This window comes from Maylandia zebra, linkage group LG15 (genome assembly GCF_041146795.1).
Source record: "Maylandia zebra isolate NMK-2024a linkage group LG15, Mzebra_GT3a, whole genome shotgun sequence".
In the NCBI taxonomy this organism is placed as follows: domain Eukaryota; kingdom Metazoa; phylum Chordata; class Actinopteri; order Cichliformes; family Cichlidae; genus Maylandia; species Maylandia zebra.
In genome coordinates, this window is record NC_135181.1 from 22,037,440 (window position 1) to 22,061,532 (window position 24,093).

General features: G+C 38.3%; 1 protein-coding gene across 1 annotated transcript; it reads left to right on the top strand.

Moving 5' to 3' along the window:
- Positions 1 to 4,006: 4,006 nt before the first annotated feature.
- Positions 4,007 to 22,065, top strand: trim54 (tripartite motif containing 54). The gene is made up of 8 exons (XM_004568391.6): positions 4,007 to 4,730; positions 5,929 to 6,107; positions 8,911 to 9,085; positions 11,818 to 11,913; positions 12,692 to 12,925; positions 18,163 to 18,185; positions 20,277 to 20,401; positions 20,590 to 22,065. The coding sequence occupies exons 1-8, from the start codon at positions 4,539 to 4,541 to the stop codon at positions 20,655 to 20,657; spliced, it is 1,092 nt and encodes a 363-aa protein (XP_004568448.1). The 5' UTR covers positions 4,007 to 4,538; the 3' UTR covers positions 20,658 to 22,065.
- The last annotated feature ends 2,028 nt before the right edge of the window (positions 22,066 to 24,093 follow it).

Consider the following 24,093-nt stretch of genomic DNA (forward strand, 5'->3'; position numbering starts at 1 on the left):
GATGAATGAGGGGTGGGTCTGACTAAAAAACCAATGATATTGCACAATCATAGGTTAGCAACTTGTCAATTACAAAGTAAAGCAGCCTCTGGTTTGTTAATGAGGTCACCACTTACAAACTGGACCCAAAATTAATATGTGGAACTAGCGATCGAGGCCACGTGTTTAATCTGTAAACTCACAGATTAAAAGAGCGTAGAGCCATTTCCTTTAGACATCTATACGGCGCCGTCTCAGATGGCAGCCTGTCTAGCATGCTCTCTACAGTTGAAAATTACTTTGAGCATGTACATGACAAAAGAGTTTCCCTCGGGATAAATAAAGTTCTTATTCTTATACAGTTGTGAAACTGGAGTTGCTGCCCTCTGTTGGCCACTAAATGAATGATGTGTTAAGGCCCTTCACTGGCTTAATTTTGTTAGTGATTTAAAATGGTATTGATGAAACACGAAATGCACATTTCCCAAAATGTTCAACTCTTCCTTTAGTAGTGCATGTATTTTAAAATGGGGATGTAACGATTTTGAAATTGTGATTCGAAACAGAATTTAAAATCATATACCAATATTATTACTCTGCAAGTTTATTTTGTTCTTATTTATTTGCCCCTCTCTACAAAAGAAAGGAAAAAGAAGATGAGCAAATAAAACCCCACTAAGCTCTTTTAAGGTCTTTTTTTTTGGCCTCTTATTTTCTGATGTTACTGATACTTGGCTTTTTTTACTGCTTAGTCTCTAATTTAAATAAAAAACGATATTTTACTCCCATGTTATTTTTAGATTGTTTTAACGTTTTCAAACCTCAAGCATTGTTTACTGACATCATGTGGAAGCTGTTCAGTTGTTGTCATGTGGATTGTTACAGTCCTGTTTAGAGTACTAATGCTAGTTGGTCTTTTTTTGTATCTGTGCTGGCCAAAACTATAGTTGCATCTAAATTCGGCTTCTAAAACTCTTCTGTATTACCCGGTGTGTTATAATAAATGAATGCAGAGCTACGTGTACGATCATATTGTGAAAAAACAAACCACCTTTGATAAGTTTTTATCAGTCACTTCATATCTGCTCTCTTTATTCACATATCCGCTTGTTTCTGAGTGAAACCGTCTGCAGACGTCTGCATGTCATAGTTGTTTTTAATCCATAATAACATCCAAAAGTGAAACGGAGCACTTCATTTTCATTTATTGCTACATGATTAGAGTTTAAGCATGATGGTGAGCACTCAAAGTCATACTGTTTAGTTTTTTAAACACCATAAAACAGCAAAATGATTTTTTTTTTTTTTTTAAATCTTACTATTAGGCGACATGTTTTATGAAAGGATTTAACAGAATTGCTGATGTTTGACGCTAACATGTCAGCATGCACTGTTTGTGTGGTGTCCTCGGGATTCCCATGTACTTGTTTGCTATTCACCTAGGGACCATTTTTGACCCGAGGACACCACAAGGGTTACTACAACCACTGGCGTATGCTAAAAACAATTAGCATGGAGCTAATTTCTTTTTGTGGATAAGCTGAGTGGTTGGAAAAAAAAACGTTGCACTCATCTTTTTTAAGAAGAAGAAATTTAAAAGAAAGTGAACAAATTTAGAAGAATTTGGATAAAGACATTTTTGGATGAAACTGGGGATTGATAAATAGGAGAGCTGACTGTTGTGGTTCCCTGTGGACCACATGTAAAATTTATTATAGAAACCAAATAAAACAACAGGATTTTATAACTTCTAGTGTGTAACTTTGTCTTATGTTTGTGCTTGCTTAGTAAATTATGTCAAGGGTTACACTTTTAGTTTTTTAGCACCACTTAAGAAAATAAGATGCATAAAGCTACTTTCAGCTTGCTCCCTGGCCACAAGGGGTCGCCACAGCAGGTCGCTTCACGATTTGTGTTTATTCAGTTATGTTGGCTTTTGTTGTTGTTGTTTTTTTTTTTCTTAAATTTTATTTCTGCATTTAAATTAAACATAACATGCTTATACAAATCAACCGAGAACAATTACTGTCTTTAACATTTGTGAACTTATAAGCATGAAAAGAAAAAAAAGAGAAAAAAAAAGAAAAAGAAAAAAGAGGAAAAAAACAACAACCAAAAAAAATAAAAATAAAAAAATTATAACAATATTAACTAAATGAATTATTATTATTTATTTATTTTTTAGTCTATTTCACTCTTTATTTAGGCTTTTGTTGTTGTTGTGGTGTTTTTTTCTGTTTTTGTTTTTTTCAGGCTCTTCCCGATGCAGTAAATTTAAAATAATACTACAAAAATAATAATACAAAAAAATGGAGATAATTGAAAATACAGAAAAAAGAAGTAATTGAACCATTAGTGAATAATAAAGAGCAATTCATTGTCATCAGAGCCATCAATAGTGAATGAAACGGCTGCAAACAGTACCAAGAGAATAGCATGTGTGGTGGTGCTGGTGTTGACAACCATTATCACGTTAATAAACACTAAAGCAAAGGTTATATGGTAAATGAATGAGAGCCCAGCTGCATTTGGTGTTTGTAAGGGTGCAGGGTGGGTTTTATTTTTATTTATTTATTTTTAATAAATAAAAAGTTTGTTGACAGGAAGGTAATCACAGAACAGTCACACGGAGGTCTTCAGCTTTAATCCCTGTGTTTGTATGTTTGGCTCACTGCAGCAGCCCTCCACTCCAGACTATTAATAGTCCTGTTAGCCCATTAGCAGCTTAGTTCTGCCGACTCCATTCTGTTGATTAGCAAGTACTTCAGGGTTTTTGTTTTTTTTGTTTGTTATTTTTTGTCTGTCCCTGGGAACAGACCTCACTGCTGTATGCTGACAGGTTGAAGGCCACAAAGGGGTCTCTGGGTCACATTGTGAACGAGATCAGGCTTAGATTCTGCATGAGTAATCAATGATAGTTTACCAGGTCAGAGCATGAAAGCACAAAAGTGATTGTAAAACAGTTAATTCATAGTTACAGTGTCAGACAGTGACAAAAAGAACATACACAATGTCCCGCCTCAATGTGCAGATAGTATACAGTGAAATAAATACAGATTCAGACTGCTTCATACATTTATAGACTTTACTATTCTTAATTTTAGGCCAGTAGTCATCTTACCTCTGCTCTTTAACATGACTGCATTAATAAACTTCACGTCTTTAGTGTTTAATATTAATATTCACAACACATTACTTGATTTTTCTGATCACATTTTGCCCTCACATTAGTTAAAATGACTTGAGTGGTCCATAACATGATGTAGTTGTAGTAGTAATCAGTCATAGTCTGTTAAGTTTAAGCCCTAAAAAGAAATTCCTCAGTTGTAGTCACGTCCCTGCTTTGATGTCCAAGCTCCTGTATAAATGTGATATAATCTGAGGTTTTCTTGCACATTTGACACAGATATTCAATAAATGCTTTCTCCTGAGGCTGAGGGTGCTGAGGGTAAACAGTAGATGGCGTTCTTGAGTCGGTTATCTAGTCTCTGACTAATATTTCTGTATTTATAGAGTTTAAATGTCCTGTGAGCCGTTGTTTGTTTGGAGAGACGCTTGGCCAGTGATTCTGTTCAGCTTATTATTAGGATCTGGTTACTGACAGACTTTGTTTTTTTCTTCTTCTGCCTTCCTGCTTGAAGACTCAGTTGCACACCTCACATTTATATATTTAGTAGAGTGGAAAATGAACATTAAGTTAAGAACCAAACTAAAATTTTAACTTTATTAGAATTTCTTTTAAAATTTGAACCATTTTGGTACATTTAAAAAAAAAAAAAAAAAAAGGTCTTACTGAATTGAATGTCGTCAAGAAACATAAATCAGCCGTGGGGGGAAAAAATGCTTTATTGTGTTGACTTGTACCCAGCTCATTATTTAGCAAAGCTTTGCTTGTTTGTTTTTAGTGGTTTCGATATTAAATATCTTTGATTAAATGATATTTTCACACTTTGCTTTGCTCCAAATAAGAAGGAGGCTTGTTGGAAAAATACAGCACAACAAATACTCCGACTTTCTGACTAATCTCCTGGTGAGATTACTCAGAAAGTTGGATGAACAGAGATGTTGCATACTCAGCGTGTTCTGCAGGAACAAACAGACATCTAAGTTGAGTAATGCTTCAAGCTGTTTATGCCAGCATGCTAATCACCTGAAACTTTGCTGTCACAGGTTGCATTATGTCACCAGGATCCCCTCTGAAGTATCAGACTTCATAAAAATAGAATAATTTGAACCCAGATACCGAACCCTGCTGTGATCCCCTGCCACTCCCAGACTTTCAGGAACGCAGTTTAGACAGTAACCCAAGCCAGAACAAACTGAGGAGCTAAAAATACCAACAGAGGGACAGGCTGGCTGCTGTGGGCCTGAGGTGTGTGGGAGGGTCTTTACATGGGCTTCAGGCAAGCTGGCTGTGGCATAAAGTGTTGGACAACTGGGGTTAGAAATGGCGCAACAGCTAAGTGGAAAATACTAAAAGCAACTAACTTTACAGCCATTTGAGAGTAGAAGGGCAGAACTTCCTGACGTCTTTGACATCTTCCTCACCACTGGAGGTGATGAGCTTTGCTCTCAGCTTTAAGCACCCGACAGCAGGCAGCTCTGGGCCCGGTGCTGGAAGCGGAGCAACCATGGAGAATCTGGAAAAGCAGCTGATCTGCCCCGTCTGCCTGGAGATGTTCTCCAAACCTGTGGTCATCCTGCCCTGTCAGCACAACCTCTGCCGCAAGTGTGCCAATGACATCTTCCAGGTGAGACTAAAAGAAAACAGGAGACGACCTTCTGGGTTAGTTTTAAAGGTTTTAGATGGCGTTCCCCTTTATCTACACTCATCCTCAGAGTCTGCAGTGAGCTTAGATTCACGCTACAATGTGATGGAGTGAAAACCCAAACAGACACTATTTATTTTGTTCTAGTCCACTTCCATGTTAGCAGATAGTATCTGTATATTAAATACGCTTTTGAAATTTAGAAATCAGATTTAGTCATTAATCAACACCAACAGCAACCTAAACTCAGGCTTTTTCTAATGTAAAAATATTTCTTTCTTCTAGCTGTTTCTTTACATCAGGTACGAGAATCTATGAACACATAACCCCAATTTTAGCCAAACTACATTGGCTCCCTGTTAAATATCGTATAGATTTTAAAATTCTTTTTTTTATTCACTTTTAAAATTCTGAATAATTTAACGCCCAGCTATCTCTCTGAACTACTCCACTTATACAATCCCATCAGAGCACTTAGATCGTCCAATCACAGGCTCCTAGCATAACCTAGGTCTCGACTGAAGTCGAGAGGTGACCGGGCCTTTGCAACCGTGGCGCCCAGACTCTGGAATAACCTCCCTGTTCATATTCGTACTGCTGTGTCTCTCCAGTCTTTTAAATCACGTCTTAAAACTTATCTTTTTACTTTAGCCTTTGATTCTAACTAGTTGGCTGTTCTAGCTTATTGTGTTGTTACCTATTGTTTGTTGTCCTGTATTATTGTTTGTTTTAATTGTCTCATGTTTTTACTGACTGTGAAGCACTATGGTCAACACTGTTGTTTTAATATGTGCTATATAGATAAATTTTGATTTGATTTGATTTGATCATATTTTAATGTAATTTAGGGGCACAAACATTGCAGTTAAATGGCCAGATGTCACAACACACCTAACATCTGGCTCATGGAAAGTGGATCTGTGGCTGAGCTGAGGCCTTGACTGACAGTGCTGACTCAGGGTGAGTCAGCACTGTCAAGGCCAAATGTGGCCTGTGGAAAACTGCAGATGTGGGTCACATTTATTGCCATCTGGCTATAAATGTTTAATATAAGTTTAATATAAGCCAAAGCAGAGTCTTCCTCTCTCTACACTGATACTGGGTTCATATGTGCAACCAAACAGAAATGCACCAGAAAGCAGTCTGAAGCAGTTTGTTTCTTTTCCCCTCTTAAATCCAGTCAGCTAATCCTCTGTGGCATTCCCGCGGTTCCTCCAGTGCGACGGCCAGTGGCGGTCGCTTTCGCTGTCCATCGTGCCGCCATGAGGTGGTGCTGGACCGCCATGGAGTCTATGGCCTCCAGAGGAACCTGCTGGTGGAGAACATTATCGACATCTATAGACAGCAGGAGTCCTCCAGGTGAATGATCCACCGAGGGAGGGTTGAAAGAAGGGGTAGTAACCCAGGCAAATGTTTCTTTTAGTGAACTTTTTAAGTCATCACATGTACATATTTGAGGGTCTTCAGGGGCACACTAGCATTGTAGTGATGCCTCAATACAGCCACAGGATTGCTCTGGTGAAGCTGTGCCTCTTAATAAAGTCTAAGCAGAATTGTTCTTTTGTTTTGCAAATACCAGATACAATGGTGTGGTGGAGATAAAATACTCAGTTTGAGACAGTTTTTTCTACTCTTGCTTCTGTATGACGTCAATGAGAGGGTACTAATAATGCGCTCATCTCAGGCCCAGACTCAGTGGCTGGAATTACAGAAGCCCCACCCACCTACTAGTCAACCTTCTATTTGCAAAAGCTGGCCAATCAGGAGAGGGTTGTTTTGAAGGGAGAGAATCTGAAACAGCTTGTTCAGTCTTTGAATGCACTTTCCCAATAATATTTGTTAGTTGTATTAAACCAAAATCAAGTAATTGTACCATTGGACACCCAAGACAACCTGTTTTTATTTCTTGTTGTTACTATGGGACTCACCTTCCTCAGAAACATTTATCTCATCAAACCAATCCTGATTCACTACTAACTGCCACATCCAATCCGGGTAACTCACAAAAGTTAATCAGGGCAAGTTCATCCAACTAATTTATTTTATATTACATTATAATTATGTAATGAGATTAATACAAATCTAAGTAATCAGAAGAATCATTAAATTAAACATTATGCTGATTGTAAATCTTGAAATTCTTCGTTCATCATTTAAAAACACTAACATGTGTATTGAGTGTGCACTTAGCTGTAGTAATGAGTGACTGCCTGCAGAGTGCAGCATCGTATTTTATTACAGCAGGTTTCTGGGTTTGCATGTTTGTCAGCAGAGCAGAAGTGATGTATGCATATACTGTATGTTGTGTTCTTGTTCATTGTGGCTGATATAAAGTATATTTAGCAGTAACGACAAAGCCGTGCGTGCTTACATAATCAACATAATCATAATCAAATAAACAACAACATTGTAGCGTTCATTTTTGGGTTATTTGTCTCCTTTATTTCCAGAGACATATTTAAAGACAAAATCAAGCACAAGTCACTCAGTTTTGAAGTACAGACTAAAATATGTTAGCCAACACGTGTCTTGAGACACGTGTTGGTTTTATATTTTATTGTATTTTCTTTATTGCTATATTAATACATTTTGATGCACAGGTTGATGATCACAGGAGAATGATGTGTTGTGTGCACAAGGAAAGATGTTGGAGATATGAAGAGTAACGAGAAACGCCTGATGCTTTCGCTGTAGTTACAGATTATTACAGATTGTTGCAGGTAACACGTTTGATTTTTAATAATAGGTAAACAGAAAGATGTTTAATATTTAGATTTTGGCTGAAGAAACACAAATTCTGAACAAGGTCTAAAAGTAGAGTCGTTTTTAATAAGTGTATCAACCAGAATCAGTTATCAAATATTTCCCCAGCTTGACTCATGTGGAACCTGACACAGTAACTGTTCCACCTGAGTATAACCAATACCCGATCACTGTAGAAATGACAGTATGACAGTTGTTTCCACATGCATCCACTTCGTATAAAAAGTAAAGCGTTTCAAGCAGAAGGCTCTTTAGTACATCTGCTCTCCACACTTACCACAACAGATCGTCCTCAGTGTAAATATGCCTCTCAGAATAGAAGCTGAGTGAGTCAGTGATAAAAAAGAAGAGCGACAGTAGGACAGGAGTCCCCTCTTTATCCGTGTGGGTTAAAATAGATGTGATTGTTCACACGGATGTAAACAAATCTTTTCATTTTTTCACATGCGAAAAATATTATCATAACTTAATCATCGTTTCTGTCAGAGATGCCTGCGTCAGAGTACAAAGGACAGTTTGTTTCATTAAATTTAGCTGTTGTTTCTCGGAAGCTACGTGGCACCAGAGTTATCCATGTCCGAGTCAGCTTCTTTTTTTTAAGTGAAATGTCTGGCAGTGATCAATCTGGGAGGAGAATGATGTCAAATCACACGCCCAAAAATAAAGGAGACAGCAATGATAATGACCTTTAAATGCATACACTATTCTTGTATATATTAAAGCTATAATAAAGGAAACCAGCTGAGCTGTAAGTGAGCAGTGACATTCCTGATTTGCAGGTGGCAAAGGGACAGCTGCCACCTCTGGCAAAATCTTTATGCAGTTCTTCCATCATCCACTGACGTCAAAGTACGTCAGTGATAACAGAAGTAAACTAAGCTGCTTCAACAATACAGACAATGATGCCAAGTCTTGTGCATGCTATGCATGGGAATGAGATTAAAAATGAGCCAAGTTTCCTTTTAGTCACATTTTAAGGGTATTAAAATGATGGCTAACAGCTTATAAAAAAGAGCTACTTTTGGATTATTTTGTAAGTGAAACACTGGTTTTCATCTGAACTTTCTATGTGATTTACTGTGCAACTGCCTTTGTAGCTGTAGGCTGCTGCAGGCTATCTGCAGGGGTGGGATGTTAAATTTAATTTCTTACAACCTTATTTAGATTTACTGTAATGGAGTTTAAGACATTTTAATTACAGGCTGCTTTAAGTTAAAGATTGACTTAAAATATACTTTTTTCACTGCTAATATGTTAAGGTAAATATTAAAACTTACTACAAATGGGTGTGATATTGACAGAAACCTGTTATATAAACCTACCAGGCTTTTATGTCCACATCCAAATTTCCCTGGAGCAATCTTTACATTAAACGTGATATTTTTTTTGTATCTTGCAGACTTGTTAGCATGAAGCCAGAGCAGCAGCAGCTCATGTGTGAAGAACATGAAGACGAGAAGATCAACATCTACTGTTTGTCCTGCCAGACGCCGACCTGCTCCATGTGCAAAGTGTTCGGACAGCACAGAGACTGTGACGTGGCTCCGCTCGGCACCGTCTACATGAGACAGAAGGTGAAGGACGGTTACAGCATACAGTTTCTACTTCGCGCCACTTCACGCCTGACTAAACCAAGTTGTTTTCGCTCTCCTACCTCTCCTTTTAACCAGTCTTTATTCTAACTAGCCGACCCTTGCAATCAGAAGGTTTAAACAACAGGTGGATGATGCTCGTATATTATAAATATCATGAAAAATTACATTATAGCGCAAAGAGTAGGAAAAATACTGTTCAAACAGTTTGAATAGATCCACTTTAAACTCGCTCATAGCACATCTAAATATGAAGTTAAACATGTGAAGATCACAGATAATCCAGTCAGCTTTCAAAATAAAACACTGCTTGCTGATATAAATGCCCCATCTTTGTTTTCCCAGGGTTCATTTGTGATTCTCACCCCTTATTTCCATCTCATACTTTAAATGAGCTCAGTCAATTCACATTTCCACCCTCACATCAACTTCTTTTACCTTCATTTAAGTTTATTTTCAGCTTATTTGCAGAGAGCCCTGCTCCGAGAGCTTGAGCTTGTTTAAAGGTCAAATCACCACAGAGTTGGTAAAATAGTTTCTACCATGAAAAATACAGGTAGGTGTGTTCTTACGATGACCTTTATCTTCCAGCATTTTTTATCTTATTTCTATTTTTACATTTTTCCTCTTCCTCCTCGGCAAAATGCACACCAGCTCCCACTGTGGAAACCAATTCATGACTAAAAAGAGAAACACAGCAACTGTTAGGATGTGAAAATTTAAGACATTTTTTAACCTCAATTTTGATTATTCTGATCAAACTTAAGACCTTACATTATACATGACTTTGTGTTTATGATGCAGCTAAAACGAGACCAAGAGCTGACTGATCGAATACCCAGAGCACACGAACAGGATACATATAACCACTAAAATCAAGGCTTCAGTACATGTACATGATCATCTGTCCATCTAAACATCAGTGGCATTGCTCTGTGCACAGATTAAAAGTGCAACTTCTGTTTTTCAACACACAAAGTCACACAAAGACAAAGTGCAGCAGTTTTGTCATGCAGATGGCAGCAGCAGCGTCCGGCATGTTATCGAGCAGTTGGCTTTGTTGACATTTCAGTGCCGGCCTCTCCATCTCTCACTCTGCATCTGATTCACTCATCTGAAATTTAGATGAGGCTCCTGAAAGTTGTTGATTCCCCATTTTTGTGCAATCTGAAAAACAAAAAAGTTTGGTGATCTCATTTGGCCGGCACAGAAGCGAGAGTGTTTGTTACACGAGCAGCTCATCAAATCGCACTCTAACTGTAAAGTGGCTATAAAAATATGCATGATGTCATAAGATATTCTAAACAGATGCATGTTGATGACTCATGTTGTTGTTGTGCTTGCTGGTGGCGGCGGTTACTAATGAGAAAGTACTCGTCCTGCGGAGCAATCCTGAGATTACTATGAGAGAGGTTTGAGTTAAAGTCAGCATCTGCGAGAATGATAAGACACTTAGCAGTCGACTGTCAGATTTTCTTGAAGGTGGAATTTATTTCTAGTTTGTGTCTGTCCGAAAGCAAAAGTTGAAACCGTCTTTGCAGTCCAAAGAGAAGTAGTTTAAATATAAAAAACAAACAAGGAAAATAGTGAAAAGCTCAAAGTAATCACGGACCTCTGATCAGAATTAAAGGATTGAAACCAACCATATCTGAACAAAAGTGCATTTTTCCAAAACACAAATCACACACAGACTGTTAAATATGAATAACATTTAAAAAAACAACAACAACATTGTATTTAAGAAAAATAGCGGTACTGAAGTGTTTTACTTTAACATATAATCATAGAGGCAGGAAAAAATGCTGAAATTTTTATTTTATAAAATATAACTGGGGCTCCGACAGTATTTTATCAGCTTATAATGTCACCATGAATACAACAGAGTGCCTCTCAGTTAAGAATACCAGAATAACAGTGACGCAGTAGCTCATCTGGCTCATGGCTCGTCATAATTCACAGGTTACTGTAAAGTGTGAAGTACAGAAAGAACATGATGTTTTCTCGTCACTCGCTGTATCGTGAGAATTAAAATTCACTGAGAATGGAAAAAATGTGACCTTGACATTAAGCAGAGTTTGGGTGAAGACCTTTGAGGTGATTGCCAATGTTTGTAAGTTTAGTAGCAATAAACGCCTCACCACTGTGTAAGATCATTGCAGCTTTGGTAGGATGTACTAAAATATAATGTCAAATATTTAGAAAATATGTAGGGAAACATTTAAAAATTCATTTTAAAGATCTGCTCTGGTAGATCGCTCCATATCTGAGGAGCCTCAAGAGCAAACATTAGATAAAGCTTAAAAATCCCTCCTGAAACGCATGTTGGGTCATTAAAATCTGGGTAATGGGCTCACTTTTTCTGCATTATGATGAATTTAACACTTGTTGATTCATTTTTAGTTGGTAGGTGTTAAAAGATGATTGCAATAGTCTAACTGAAAGGAAATAAAATAATTTATAATTGTTCTAGTGTCTTGAAATTTGAATATGTCTTGAATAGCTCTTCTTGGACTTGGGCTGGATGACATTTATTTGTTTATTCACTGGTAAGAAATAGCAGACATTTTCCTGACAGCTTATTTCGTTGTTGACGGATATGATGTTATCAAAGCTGACGATTTCAAACACATTAGGTTTGTTTTTGTAATTTTTTTTCCATGTTAACTTTAAGTTTCCGTATTAACTGATGTCAGTGATGCTCTGAATGTTTGCAGACGGAGCTGAGTGACGGCATTGCGATCTTGGTGGCCAGTAATGACAACGTCCAGGCAGTCATCTCTCAGATGGAAGCAATCTGCCACACCATAGAGGTTAGACATGAACACATGAGGTGCAAAGGATGCAATTTCATGTCTAAATCCAGCCGCTTTAGCTGTACGAGTATATAAGGGTCGCTGAAGAAAACACAATGAAAGGGCTGAGTTAGTGTCAAATACTGAGAATAAAAACTTGAACGTTTTGGGATTAAACTCATAAATTTGTGAGAAGAAAAACTGTTAAATGTAAGAAAGAAATTATACATTTATGAGGAAAAACTAATTTATTAGAAATACGCAAAAAATACAAGTTACAAGACAATGAAAGTTATATGAATGAAATTAACATAAAACAACTTGAATCAGTTACTGAAGAGAGATCATCACCACATCACCCTCATTGTTAGTCTGTACTGCCTTAAAAAACATAATTTAATTTTGTTAAGGATAATTATTTCCTTAAAGAGACAAACAGTAATCAGTAGATGAAATCAGTCTATCCTGGATCAAACTTAGCTAATGCAAAATGTGGTGTGATAACATTAATTTCAGCAATAAACTGAAATTGATTTCTCAGTTACAAAAAAGTTGCTGTGACTGAGGCTAGGTGTAAGAGCACACAGACTAGCTGTGTTGTGGTTTCTGTGATTTAGTTTTTGCATCTTAAAGGAAAGACACACTGGTTTGGGTGATGTCGTGGTGGCTTCATCCATGTTTAATAATTAGTACTGGAAACAATGATGGTGAAGTTTAAGTGGGACTGATGAATAATATTAGATATCTGACATGTTAGTTAGAAAATGACTAACACTGTCACGCCATCATTCTTTAGGAAAACGGCCAGCGGCAGAGAGAACACCTGAGCGGCCACTTTGAACGTTTGGTGGCCATCTTGGAGGAGCGGAAGCAGGAGCTGGTGGGTCTCATCACCAAAGAACAGGATGAAAAGCTCAAACATGTTCAGTCGCTCATCCGTCAGCACAGCGATCACCTGGAGGTCGGCGTCACGCTGGTGGAGTCGGGCATACAGTCCATGGAGGAGCCACACATGCCTCTGTTTATACAGGTGGGAAAAAACTGCAGTTTCACAAAAAGATTCCTTGTGTTTCCAGACTTGATCAAATATGACTCTACAGTGTTTCTCACAGTACACCTCCTAATTTTGCAAATGTGAGGTGTGTGTCTAAACATTCACATTTAAAGATATGTACATCTTTGAAACATAAGGTGAACATCCTAAAATCTAATTTCTGCATCTTTACAAAGAAATATTTCTGTTGTAAATCAAAGTAAGGCATCAGCACGGCTCCTCGTCTTTCCCATTGCTTCTGTATCTTTCCACAGGACGTGGTTATTGTTCCTCTTTTCAGTAGGAGGACTGTAAACCTAACCATGATTCAAACCTCTGGCTCAGATGAAATGAACAGCTCACACAATAAGCCTCATTATGCAATCCATTCTAAGGGCCTTGTAACGTCACACTTCCTGGTGCAAAATACAAACGAGAGTCCAGAAATTTCTGCCTCCAATTTTTACACTTCTAAGTCTTCCAGCAAGAGATTGATTCATTGATTCGTTATTGTATTTTCTTTTATTGAATATTATTAGGTGGGCCAAAGATTTCTGCTGGAAAAGGGACCAGCAGTGGACAGACCTCCGGGGTCCAGGCCCACTCTATAAGTCGCTGTACTTCTTCACTTCAATTATAACGTGCATTAAAACAGTTTGGTAATGGAAAACTTAAAACACCAATATTGGGTTTGCAAAAGTTGAGTGCTTCTGTAGCGATCGTGGTAACCAACATGAGGGAGGAGGACACTGAGTGGACGGGCTTGTGCTGGTCAGATTTGTGTGCAAAGTGTCTCTTTGAAATTAAATAAAAGGTCATTTATCGGCTTGTCAGACTAGTTTTAAAGCTTTATGCTCCTTGAAAATTTGCAAAACAATTAGAAATGTGTTGTTCTAGTGTGTGGTGAGTTCACTTGCCTCCATTGCCTTTGGTTTTGGATACATTTCTCTATGATTATACTAGCGCGCTATACATATATGCTTGTAAATATGTATTGCATTTATTTAATTACTTTTTTGAGAATAGCAAAGTGGATTGAGTCGAATGCCTCTCCATGAAGGTTGGCTGCTGGTCCAGTTTGCACGCTATGCTGGTATCTAGTTCATGATGAAAATTTTTACAATTTACTAAATTTTTACTATAAATTTATACACTCCAATTTTAATGTACTAAAATCATTACTGCAATTTTTTTTGTCCCATTTAGAGTCAAACCTGTACTACATTTAGCTTCTTTTTAAACCATTATTTTTTAGCTGTTCCATTACCAGCAACCCCACTATCATTACTCTTTGCTGTTTATCACTTTCAGATGTCTGTGTCTAACTACCTGAAGTGTTCGTTAATTACTTTGAGCTTTTCCATCCTAATCTATTTATATTGACGATTCATCCAATATTTATAGCTAAGTCAACATGTTATCTGCTACTTCAGAGATCTATTTCAAACATCTATTTTATTGATTAGCACCAGCAAACCCTTTATTACTTTTAGCCCATCATTAAAGCCTTTAAATTTAGCCAACAGGTAATTACTGGTCATTTGTTTTCCAACCACTCGGCTGCCCTTTTAATGCCTTTTCTTTAAATACGTTTCTCGGATTTGTTCACATAATTACAGTAAATACAAGAACACATAATTACCGGAAATGGGAAAAAAAACTCAAAAACTCACTGCATAATGTGCTAAAGTATGCCTGAAAGATGGTCAGCGTGTTATTTACCATCAAGAAAGACTGAATATAAACGTTTTATTTTTATATTTAAATTCTAATTCCTGTTTTTAGCTGACAGCTTAATTCATTTTTCCACATCAGCCTCCAGGCTTCCTTAAATAACTCGCTGCTCGATGACACCTGGCCCTCTTTTAATTATGTTAAAGCAACCGATGACACAACAGCACCACAGACGGATGTTTAAATCAACAGTTTATTTTGTTATTTATTTAACAGTCTCACCGCACTCTTCACGTGCTCCTCCGCTTTCCCTCTACTCATCGATATTTTCCCAGGCTCAGCTCTCATTAGACAGGATAATCCATGCTCACTGATGATCAAGAGCTTTATGTATACAGCCGCAGGGCGAGGAGGGAAAGTGGAGGAGCGAGCCCAGCGGGATGCCTCTCCATCGGGCGCTCTGCTTCAACAACACCCCCAAGGACACATGAGTCTCCTCCGGTCCTGAATAGCTTAAAGGCAAACATCATGTCTGACGCTCCGGTGATTAATTCACACTCGTGTAGAGATAATGAGAAGCAGGTCAGCCCCTCAAGTACACCGCATTGATCCACCAATCAATCACACGCTCATACATTTTGATGTATTCCATATTCAATGTATGGACTTTTAAAACACACTTAATTATGTAGAAAACACACAATAACTAGCTCGGCCTGAGCACGGGGATGCTCAGCAAGAATAAATTAAATTAACTGATTTGTTTTCCTGCTGTTTTAATCACTGTGTATCTGTAGGTGTTCTTAAAAATTACTACTTCAGCTGTAGCTCAAATTAATAAGAACCGGGCTGACGGAGCAGCAGCACGGTGTGATGGTGATAATGAAAATAAACACCATGGAGTCACCGCAGGAGACGAGTTTAACTCATGTTGAGGAATCTCAAAATTACTCACGAAGCATCTTTGAACTTGTCATCCTTCGTGACGTGCCCTTGTGTAAGTGGACCAAATTTAACAACAACAGCTGAAGAACATCAACAATGACCTAGAGCTATACATGAGTCACACTTTAGATAAAAAAGTGTGACTTTTTTATTTATACTGGCATTGCATGCAAACACTCAGTTCGTCCTCGTTCTAAAACATGATCTGAGGATATTTCAATTGATGCACTTTTTGCAGACTGGGTCTTACCTGTTAAATAAGTATTACCTTCTGTATGGAAGGAGCCATTTTACCCACAGTGTTCAATGCAGTCTTCTTTTCATGGTCAGAATAAACAGGTACAACTGAAATTTGTCAACTTTTTCAATTTTGGGTTTTCAACAATAGAAATGAAATGAAAATACTGGTGATGGAACATTCTTTTCAATCAGTTTTTCTTATAACCAAAAAAAAGAAGCAAAAACACAGGAACACACTTCCTATACACTGGGTGTGAGTGGAGCCCTCTAGTGGTCCACCACAAACTATTCTTTTAGTGGATTTTATGTTAGTAACTCAAGGATTAAACACATCTTTGCTTATGAAATAATCAGAAATATGTCTAGACGTCTAACAGGTACTGTAAGGGTAACATACCCTTAACTATATGTAGAGCAGCCACTTCTCTCGGTTCAAGCCAACTTTCTTCAGATTGGCTGTCCCTCGTAAACTGACGGTTTGAACAGCGGGTGAGTGGGGTAACTGTGTGACCACATTACGAGTATCCTCTCTCAGTGACATCATACAGAGCCAGGAGTACAAATAAAACTGTCTGAAAGTGGGTTTTTAGAGTAGTCTGAAGCCAACGCTTACATACAGTTACCTCGTTATTTGAAACTTTAGTATGTTCAATATGATCATTCATTATTATAACAGTATACGTACACAATAAATAATATACACTTTAAGCTAGCTCCATATTTGGGTTTTGCAGATGTTAACATTGGATGTGCTTCCTGATGCACTGTGTCCCTGCCCGGCCAACCAAAAAGTCACACTTTAGCATTTTTTGGATCAACTTTAGCTTTGATGACAGCTCGCAGTCACCAAGGTATTGTTTCGATATATTAAGGCATGGTTACAGCGTTTTTCATTTTCCGTCCACAGTGGTGTTAATTTTTAACCAACATCTTGTACTGATGATGCGTAAAGTCTTCTCCAACATGTGCCAAAGATTCTTAATGGTCCATATGTGAGAATGATGCCTCATGCACCCCGAATCATCCTTTTAAAATCTGAGCCAAATGAATTCTGGAATCATCTTGAAATACAGCCATGCCATCAGGGAAGAGATAATCCAATCATGGAAATCCTGGTTCATTCAGTGTATTCATGTAGTCAGTTGACCTCATCTTTAGGTGAGAACTCAGTGGGAGGTTCGTACCTCTTAAATATAGCGTAAGTAGCTCAGGCTGGAGATGCTACTCGTTACATCAGAAATAACCTGATGATGTGGTTTAAAAATCTGATAGTACGCCTCGTTGATGCCTCCTAAATAAGGTGTTTTGAGCAAGTCCTGGAGGAAGACCCTGGGGCAGACCCATAACACACTGGAGAGATTGTCTCAGCTTGCTTGGGAATACTATGGTTTCCCTCCCAGAAGAGCTGATGGACATAGCCAGAGAGAGGGAGGTCTGTCCCTTATCTAGATCCAGATAGACGACAGAAACATCCCATCCATGATGAATAATTCTGGCAGAACGGGTAAAAGCACAACAGGTTGGCATTTTTCAAGAACCCAGCCAAGGGGCAGTGGTCAAATGAGTATTTCAAACCAAACAGAAGCCCTAAAATTTCAACGATGGTGTTTTCAGCTGGACTAAAAGAACAGGCTACTTTGCCTGTTTGTGAATATTTTACCATTACAACACATCAGTTCCACTAATCTAGATTTATGCAGATTGTTTCAGAATTAATCCAGCTACAACTTTCTCAGTCGGCTGCCTGAATCAGTTTTTACCACCTGAAAAAAGTCAGTAATAAAGATCATATTCACGCCTTTCACTTTGGACAGAGCACACATGATTAAATACGATGTTGTAAAATGTAGATGGACTGACATAAATGTGTTTTCATAAGCTCCAAGTATTATTATCACTACAGATATTCAGGCTCTTCTATAGAGAAAAGGTTTTATGGCACACTTTGAGGACTGATGAAAACCTGAAATAAGTTCATAAAACCTGAGAGCCGACAGTTGGATGACCCACGTGTCCCTGACCCGATTTTAGGTTGTTACTAAATTCGGCATCTTTACTGCTGATGTCTGCGTCACTGCGTCTCCACGGAGGAAAATGTGTTTGTCTGCCGGTGCGTTTGTAGGAGAGAGAAAGTCTGAGCCTCAGGTGTCGCTGTTTTATGCCAGAACAGGTGTTAAAGAAGATAGAGCAAGTGGAAGCAGGTAGTAAACACCATCAGGCCATTCTGGCAGCTGTCAGTGTTAAAAAATCCATGTTTTCATTTAGCACGGTGACATCTATGACAAATACTTGTGACAGATGTTGTTGGCAGAGATGACTGAAGCACAATGTAATTAACTTTCTCTTTCCTCTTTTCTACTTTTCTCCAATACCAGAGCGCTGAAGCCATACTGGAAAAGTAAGTGCTCGTGGATGAAGCTCTGATTGTGAATGTGACCTTTCCATCCTGCATGTCAAATATTTTACTTTTTACTCTGAGAAGTTGATCTAACCTTAATTTTTAACCCAGCCATCTTCAGTCTAGATGGAGTCCTGTAAAAAGTGTCTCACAAATACATTTCCATAGGTTTGGGAAAGCTTTCCAACCTTAAGGTGTTCAATCATTTCACTGATATGACCTCCAACATTAAATCGCTCAACAATCCACGCTGATATGGACCGAGTAATGTGTTAGGAATGAAAGGATGCCGCGTTGTTTGATAGGAGTAAAAATTCATCTATCTACAGAGGGCTGAATCCAAAGACATCTTGAAAATCAAAGTGAAAAAAGTCAGTGTTGCCGAAATTCCATTGCAGAAACTCAAGGTGGTAGTTTGTAAGCCCCCATATGCCTGTATACCTCCATAGCAGCGTCAAGGCATGCACCTACTGAGACCACGGATGGTGTCCTGGAGGATCTCCTCCTAGATCTGCACCAGGGCATCGTTGAGGTCCTGGACAGTCTGTGGTGCATCCTGGCACCACTGGATGGACTGATGCATGTCCCAGATGTGTTCTATTGGGTTTAGGTCAACATGGGGCACAGTGTCACTTCCATCATCCTCCAGGAACCAACTGTATGCTTCTGCCACTGCACTAGTGTAGGGTCTGACAATGGGTCCAAGGATTTCATCCCGATACCCAAGTGCCGTTGCTTAGCCTGTAGAGGTCTGTGCATCCCTCCATGGATATTCTTCCCCAAAACATCACTGAACCACCACCAGGCTGAACGATGTTATAGGCGGCATAAAGTTCTCCACACTGCTTCATGTCTGTCACACATGCTTGAGGTGAACATGCTCCTTTTTTTTAAAAAGGAAAACAAACTTTTGTAGCTGAAATGTTTGCGTACACGTGCTTCTCAAAGACATCTCCCCTGGAAAAAGCGTTTGCTTTTGCAAAGCACAACAAGAACGACCAATAAAAAGAGCAAAAATGAGCAGAACACAGAGACAGCTCACTTCAAAAATCAATTTATAGTGATTGATACAAAATTAATTGATTTATATATACAATGTAGATTTTGTACTGTCTTAACCTTCCCCAACAGTCGTTCCCTCTCTGTCAGATGTTTGGCCCTTTCATACTAATTACTTGTGGAGCAGAAGACCCTGCTGGGGCCACGAGATCAAAACACCAAACAATGCTGCAGTCAGCGAGCAGCCACGCGGGGATACCTGGAGGTCAGCGTGCGTTTGCTTTGCTGATAGATCGAGTCACATTTGGCCTTTTACTTGAAATCTCCATCAGTCTCTGAGATGGAAGTCTGCCTGATTAAATACTTAGCGCTGGTTTTATTGATCTGGCTGCAGATTAGAAGCAACTAAAGAAAAATGAGTTTAACACGACTGAGCATGTCTTATTTTTAATATTGACCTGGATATAAAAGGTGAGAATATCTATAGTTTGCCAGCGCTGATAGACTCTGTTATTACAAGCAGCAAGTCTGAGGGATTGTTAAGTGTTCTGATTCTGATTTTCATGAAGAAGTATGTATGCTCGAGTTTGATTTGAGTTTAAAATGCTTCAAAATGAAATTTTATTTTGTGCTAAATGCAGAAGCCTTTTATGTTCTTTACCGTTTTGTTGTCGTTTTACTCGTGTGGAATTTACACTTCAAGTAAGAATAATTCATTTAATTTATGACCGTTATGATCAATTTCTTAAAAATGTGCAGCTACTTTTTATCTGCAATAAACTCATAAATTCACTTTCTTGCTTTCTGCAATTTTCCATGTTAAAACTCAGGCTTACAGTAAGGTGACATTTTAAATGTTTTATTGGGTTTGGCTTTTGAAAATAAATTAACACAAAGTACAATGCTTCACTTTTATTGCAGACGTAGCAGTTTAGTCTTATGCAATGCATCTCTTTACATGAGAGTTCAGGTTTTTGTATTTCTTTTTAAAGGGGAACAAACTTTTGCAGCTGAAATGTTCGGTACAGTACAGCTTTAATGAAGTTAAAAGCAGTACAGCTTTTAACATGAAGTCTCTGCGTTTGTTTACAGAATGGCGGCGATGGCGAGAGCCTCGAAGTTGGAGCTTCCAGAGCTCGGTTATGAGAGCATGAGCCATTTCATCATCGATATCGATGACCTCGCCGACACACTGAGAAACATCAGCTTCTGCTGCGGTATGTAGTTAACGTGGTTATATACACATTTTAAATAGTTGGAAAACAAAACAAAATCCTCACACGGACTAAAATCATTGACCTGAGCACATTAAAAACCACACTGAAGTTTCAGCACAAATAAGTTGAGTCTGACGTCACTCTTACTGGTATATGAGGTGACTTCAACATGTTTGTGTGTGTTTCAGGTGTGGCGGCTGATGAAGAAGATTTTGAAGAAGTTGAGGAAGATTTGGACTTTGGCTCCAGATTTTAAGACCGAAGAGCAAAGAAGCTGATCAGTTTTGACTGACTTCAGTGGAGATTTTTAAACGTTGTCAGAGATACTGACCGAACAGCCTCTGCAATCGATAAACTGGAGTTTTGTTTGGCCAAGGCTGGAGAGTGTGTGCGACTTTGGTATCGAAAGTGTCAGATTCCTCACAGTAGTTATTCCACTTCTAGTTCTTGCCCATCAGTCGTAGAAGAACAAAGTTTGCAGAAATATAATCACATTTTCACAATTAGAGGACAGAATGTATTTATGAGTTTTAGCTCCAAGGACCAATTTTAATAGTTTATTTAATACTAAATTTGGGAAATGTGACAAATGTTCATTATACACCTTTCCACAATAAATAGGGAATGTGTTTGAAACAAACAAACAAAAAAAAGTTCCCTAGAGAAGCTATAACAATGTTTATATATTGTAATAATTGTATGATAAAGAAAGGGGGTGTTTGTACTTCTGCTGAGGAGGCTACGTGATTGGTTTGTCTGTTTGTTACCAGGAGTTACTCAAAAAAGTCAACAAACGGCATGAAAATGTTACCAGAGGTGAGCCTATGATGCAAAATGCCAAAAATTGGACATTTTGCACCATATTTACAGAAATATGCATAAAATAAAAAAGAAACAAAGAAGAAAACCCATATTCACACATGCCATGACGAGAATTTTAAACCATAGTTGTACTAATGCTCGTGTTTACTGGTGGCTGTGAAAACAGAGGAAGCTCATTTTTGATGCTTTTTGGTTTAACTTTTTTAATCAGGAAGTGAAACTCTTGAGATTAAGAATCTCCTTTTTGCAGCAGCGTCGTGGGACAAGCAGGATTAACCCAGCATGCTTTTCACTCACAGACTAATTTGCTTTGAAATTGGGATGAGGATCTCAATATTGTTCCCATCCCTGCTTTAGTCTCAGGTGCTGAAACACATTTGTTTTGCTGTCGGATTTTTGCAAATTACTTGCGCATTGGTGAAGTATGGATATCTCAAGAGACCGACATTATGCAGAGAATCCTGAATTAAAATCAGAGGGAGTGTTTTAAATCTGTATTTTGTGGCAAAGTCATTAAACTGTTTTCATGTTTCTTATCTTTGATTTGACTGGATTTGACTGCTGAACCCATACATGTAGTTTTTAAATCGTATTCAACAATAAAATGTAAACTATTTTAGAAAATGCTTCAATTTTCCAGACGTGTTAAGATCACTGCCGAGTGGTGGTCCTGCTTGTAGAAGGACATTAGTAATGTAACTGTATTTTTTCCTCATGTTGCTTCATTGTCAGTGAATATGTTTGGTGGCAAAGTTCACATATTAAACAAATGACATCATCTCAAAGCTCATCTCAACACCAACACTCGGGTTGTTCTGGTAATATTCCCAGGTCATGATGCTTTTTGATAACATTCAGAATCCACAATTCTGACCAAAAGTATTGACCTTTTACAGAAACTGACAAGAGGCACTGACTGTTGAAGATATTATTACTATTATAATATTCACTACCAGTCAAAAGTTTGGACACGCCTTCTCTTTTGATGGTTTTTCTTTGTTTTTACTACTTTCTAGATTGTAGATATATCAATTACATGAAGCAAGATATTTGGAATTATGAAGAATTACGAATTAATTAAGAAAAAATTGATTACCTCCCCCAACTCTTACATTTTAGATTTCTCAAAGTAGTCACTCTTGGCTTTGACAGCGCTGCAAACCCTTGGCCTTGCTCTACAGGTTCCCACCGTGAAGCATGGAGGAGGTGGTGTGCTACCACAGCATCCTGCAGTGACATGCCATTCCATCTGGTTTGTGTTTAGTGGACCCTCATTTATTTTTCAACAGGACAATGACCCCAAACACACCTCCAGGCTGTGTAAGGGCTGTTTGACCAAGAAGGGGAGTGATGGAGTGCTGTGTCAGATGTCCTAGGCTCCACGGTCACCTGACCTAAACCCAGTCGAGATGGTTTGGGATGAGATGGACCACAGAGGCAAAAGGGCCAACACGTGCTCAGCAGCTCTGGGAACTCCTCCAAGACTGTTGGAAAACCATTTCAGGTGATTACCTCATGAAGCTTATTGAAAGAATGCCAAAAGTGTGCAAAGCAGTAATTACAGAATCAAAAATATAAAACATATTTTGAGTTATTTCCCACATTTTTGTTTACTACACAATTCCACATGTGCTCATTTATAGTTTTGGTGTCTTCTGTGAGAATGTACAATGTAAATAGTCATTAAAATAAAGAAAAACCATTAAATGAGGTGTGTCCAGAATTGTGACTGGTAGTGTATAATTGTTATAGGTTATTGTCTAATATAGAAACCTCTGCTAAAAATCATTATGTGTCTTTGTTTTAAATCAAGTCCACTCTTCATCTCACAACGATCTTCGTCATAGCAGAAAGGAAACCTGATTGGTTCCTTTTTTTGTGAGTCTGCTATCCAACCAGAATCCTAAACATATTTCTAACAGTTAATAGTTTCAGTTTTATAACATCAAAACGTTTGAATATGAACTGTAGGCTGAATAATTTACGTGACGCGGTGACCTTAATTTTATCAGAGTTTAAAAGAAGCTTATTGTTGGTTTCAGCGGCAGACTGTAAATTTGCAATGGCCAGATTAAGGAGACAACTATGAAAAACGGAGCAAGACTAGAAGAATTAAATGTGGCAGACACTTAATGCCCAATGTGACAAATTAGATTAACTAGTTTTTGCATTAAAACTATAACTACTGAACAGAAAAACATTGTTTCATACCTGCCGTAGATGAAGGAAACAGTAAAGTTGCAGTTAGCACAAACAGAGTCAGTGAGAAAGAATTCCTGTATGAAATCTTGGTGGTTTGAGGTTAAAAGTGCAGAAACTCTGAAAATTTCTACAAATGCAAAAGGAAAGAAAAGAAAAACATGTCTGATCGCTTCTGACTGAATTAGTGCAAATGTGTCAGAGGCTGTTTGTGGAGGTTCTTGTTGCTGTACAGAGAGGATGTGTGAAAACATCTCTAACAAGACCACTTACGTAAAGCAGCGTGAAGGATTCCCCTCATCAGTGTGTTTATGCTGATTCAGTCAAAAGGCTGCAATCAACAACAGCGTCCTCCTCCATCCGTGCTGCGTATGCGTGGAGTACAGGAACATGAGGCCGAGCAGTTGGAGAGTCACTGGTGATTGTTCAGACGTGGGATGGTGACACTGATCTCATGATATTTGTCTTTTGTTCTGTACTTGAGGTCCCTGCAGTCCTGAGGGAGGGAAAAAACCCACAGAGATGCAAATAGATGTTTTCCATAATCCTCGGACATAAAAGACCACATGAAATCACACATTTATGTACCTCTGTGTTTCCTCCTGCAGCAGCAGATGCAGGGAGGACTGACTTGGCCACATATCTTGCCTCCCACATCATTTTGTTTAGCA